Source organism: Aegilops tauschii, chromosome 2 (genome assembly GCF_002575655.3).
Source record: "Aegilops tauschii subsp. strangulata cultivar AL8/78 chromosome 2, Aet v6.0, whole genome shotgun sequence".
In the NCBI taxonomy this organism is placed as follows: domain Eukaryota; kingdom Viridiplantae; phylum Streptophyta; class Magnoliopsida; order Poales; family Poaceae; genus Aegilops; species Aegilops tauschii.
In genome coordinates, this window is record NC_053036.3 from 546,059,830 (window position 1) to 546,063,566 (window position 3,737).

Genomic DNA, 3,737 nt, shown 5'->3' on the forward strand with positions numbered 1-3,737 from the left:
CGAAGACGCCGTGAGTTTGTCGTGGTCACCCTCAGGACGTGAACGATGACCGTGCTACTAGGAGATGCGCTGGATTGGGCCACGGCCACGCAAGCGCGGCGGTGTTCCCTCGGGATGCTACAACGGTGCACCACGGCCACCCGAAGACCGTGCTACAACCAGCATTAGCCGTAGCTGGAGATGGTGACCACAGGTGTTGCAACCGGCAACCTGCGATGCTGGAACGAGGTGTTGTCGGTACGACGGCTAGTCAAGGTTGTTGCAACCGGCATCTGAGAAAGCTACAACCGACGAGAAAAAAAGCTTCAACCGAAGGGATGACGGAAGTACGGGCCGGCACCACATAAGCTGCAACCGGTGTTTGAGAAAGCTACAACCGTTGATTAAAAAAGCTTCAACCTGCAACAAAAAAGGCTTCAACCCGAGGTGACATAAGCTATGAACGACACAAAAAAGCTGCAATCGGCGTATGAGAAAAGCTTTGACCGACGCGGTGAGCTGATGATGGTGCCAGAGGTGACACCGGTGAGAGGCAGACGATACACGGTGGTGCTGCGACAAGTCGGCAAAGAAGCTACGACCGGCCGGCGAGAAGCTGCAACCCTTATCGTTGGCCGACCAGCAAGCATGAGCGGTCGCCGGCAAGCGCGGCGCCACGAGAGGACGGCGAGCGCGGGGCGCGGGTGGCCGGCAAGAACGGGAAGCCGAGGACGACGCAGGCGGGGATGGTCGCCGGTCATGAGCGTGCTGGGCGGCGCGAGCGGAACGGCTGTGTAGTGCCGGGCTGCGTGTTGATGGAAACGCCTTGTGTTGACTTTTTTACGTTTGCGGTGACCAGCTTATCCTACAGACGCTATGCGCTTAATCGTGCGGATGGGCTGCGACCGGCCGAGTTTTGGGCCGGTGCGCCGGCGCCTATTAGCGCCCATAAGATAATGGGGATGAAATTTTTAGGTATATAGGATACCATATAAATTCCGAAAAGAATTATCACATTTTATTAAATAATCATGTCTATTTCAGTTTCAGTAAAAAATAGAAAACAATTTTAAAATCAAGTGCCAAATGTTTAACAAAAAACCATATCCGTTTTCATTACAAAAATGAAAACAAACTTCAGTGTCCATTCCATCACAATCAAATTCCTATTATTCATTAACTAATTCATTTTAATGTGTAATATCACTTTGAGTAATTTCAGCATCCAACTACAACTTCTTCGTATAGATCCATTTGAACATATATCCGTTCCAATTACTAGATCGCTTACATTTCAATACCTATTCATTTCAATCTATATATTGATTTGCATATGCATTTCAGCAAAGAAAGATATATTGAAATGTAGGGAGGGAGGGAAACTATAAACGCGACATAACTCCAGTTCAGTCCCTCATAAAAAAAGAAAGACGTGCGTACGCGGCCACGCGGGCTACGCCCATAGGTGCCCGGCCGACCTCCGCGGCGTCGCCAGCCCACATGCGCCTCCGCCGTCGCGCGCACCTGCTGTGTCCGGGCTGTCATTCTCCTCCTCCTCGATCGATTCCTTCCTATTCCTTCATTCATTCCCCCAACCGCCTCGTGATCAAAATTCTATATAAGCCTCGAAACAGGGACACACCGACTCATCACTGCGCCACCGGCCGTCCCTCTTTCAGCCGATCGACCCCTCCCATTTCATCGCACGACTCCTTTTACGAGCTTGATGGCCGTGAGCTCGAAGCAGGCCCATGCCTGCGTAGTGCTCGTGGTGCTCTGCATTGCCGCGCGGACGGCGGCGGCCTGGGGCAGAATCGACGACCGCCTGGAGGTGAACTGGGGCCGTGGCAGCCACGGGACGGTCTCGGCCGACGGCCAGGTCATCTCGCTGTCGCTCGACCGCAACTCCGGCTCCGGCTTCCGGTCCAGGGACACGTACCTGTACGCGCGCATCGACCTGCAGATCAAGCTCGCCCCCGGCAACTCCGCCGGCACAGTCACCACGTGCTACGTAAGATATAGCTGCCCATACCCTTTCTGAGGCTGGATCAATGTGCATTTTTTGGTTTGATCGCGAGCTCAGCTCATACATATCAGTGTAAATACTGCAGTTCCTGTCGGAGGGATCATGGGCGAACCATGACGAGATCGACCTGGAGTTCCTGGGCAACTCCACCGGCGAGCCGTACACGCTCCACACCAACGTCTACATCAACGGCACCGGCAGCAAGGAGCAGCAGTTCCACCTCTGGTTCGACCCCACCGCCGACTTCCACACCTACTCCATCGTCTGGACTCCCCTGCACCTCCTGTGAGCAGACCGAGTACCCACCCCATACAAATCGCGCATTGATCCCATCCATGGGTGACCAGATTAACTGACAGTCGACGCGAATTGCTCGCTTGATGCCGTGCAGTGTGCTGGTGGACGGCACGCCGATCCGGGAGCTGAAGAACCACGCGGACAGGGGCGTGGCGTACCCGTCGTGGCAGCGGATGCGGCTGTACGGGAGCCTGTGGAACGCCGAGGACTGGGCCACGCAGGGCGGCCGCGTCAAGACGGACTGGTCGCTGGCGCCCTTCGTCGCGCAGTACCGCAACTTCACCGCCACCACCTCGTCGCCGGGCGCCGGCGGAGGGTACTACGACCAGGAGCTGGACGCGACGGCGCAGCAGGCCATGAAGTGGGCGCGGGACAAGTACATGGTGTACAACTACTGCGCGGACAGCGCGAGGTTCCCATACGGCTCGCCGCCCGAGTGCTACATGCCGTAGAGATCCGGTGATGCTTTCCATCGGCTGGACAACTACTTTGAGTGCAGAGTCGGTTACAGTTACACATGCGTAGAGCAGAGACGACTATGACGATCCAGGGGAGGGTATACACATGCTAGCGTTGACCACAATTCTTGTCAAGATTTGTTCATTCTTTTTTGTAAAAAATAAAGAAATCTTAGCTACATACATACGCAGATATGTTCATGCTATTGTCCATCTTATATTTAGGGCATGTTTGGTCGGTGAATACCTTTGTCATATGTTGCCACAGTATCCTTGGCGTCCCTTAGTTTCATTTCACTCTGGACGTTAGATTTATCTTAAGATAAACTTTATGAACTTTAATCAATTTATTAATACTAAAACTATCAACATCTACAATACCAAATAAATAAAATAATAAAATATATTCCACAATAAATTTAATGATACCGATTTGGTACGTATTGAGAAACTTCATCATTTTCTATAAACTTAGTCAAACTTTACAATATTTAACTTAAGATAAGCAAGATGGGCGGGTGGACTTGGCATCCCTAACCTCAAATGGCTCAACATTGCCATGCAGGCAAGATGGCCTTGGCTCAAAAGAGTGGATCCAACTAGACCTTGGGTGGAGTTTGATATTACAGTTCCTAAAAGATCGATGCAACTATTCCAGGCAGCCACCCACGCGATGGTAGGGAACGGAGAAAACATGCTGTTTTGGGAGGATAGATGGGTGGATGGCTTCAGGGTGGAGGAATTGGCACCAACAATTTACGGAACGGTACGGAAAGGATTACGCTGCGCACGTACAGTCGGCCAAGGGATGAGGAACGGAACTTGGGCGTTGGACATAGGACGGAGGTAACAAGTCAGATGCTCCATGAATACCTGAGGCTATGGGAGCGACTAGCGGTGGTTCAGCTACACCCAGATACTATTGATACAATACGGTGGACATGGGAGGAAAGTGGATCCTTCTCCACGAGATCAAC

At 52.2% G+C, this 3,737-nt stretch overlaps 1 protein-coding gene across 1 annotated transcript; it reads left to right on the top strand.

The window, feature by feature from the left end:
• Nucleotides 1-1,456: 1,456 nt before the first annotated feature.
• Nucleotides 1,457-2,945, top strand: LOC109748498 (xyloglucan endotransglucosylase/hydrolase protein 24-like). Its single transcript, XM_020307521.4, has 3 exons — nucleotides 1,457-1,990; nucleotides 2,091-2,290; nucleotides 2,397-2,945. The coding sequence occupies exons 1-3, from the start codon at nucleotides 1,706-1,708 to the stop codon at nucleotides 2,752-2,754; spliced, it is 843 nt and encodes a 280-aa protein (XP_020163110.1). The 5' UTR covers nucleotides 1,457-1,705; the 3' UTR covers nucleotides 2,755-2,945.
• Nucleotides 2,946-3,737: the final 792 nt, after the last annotated feature.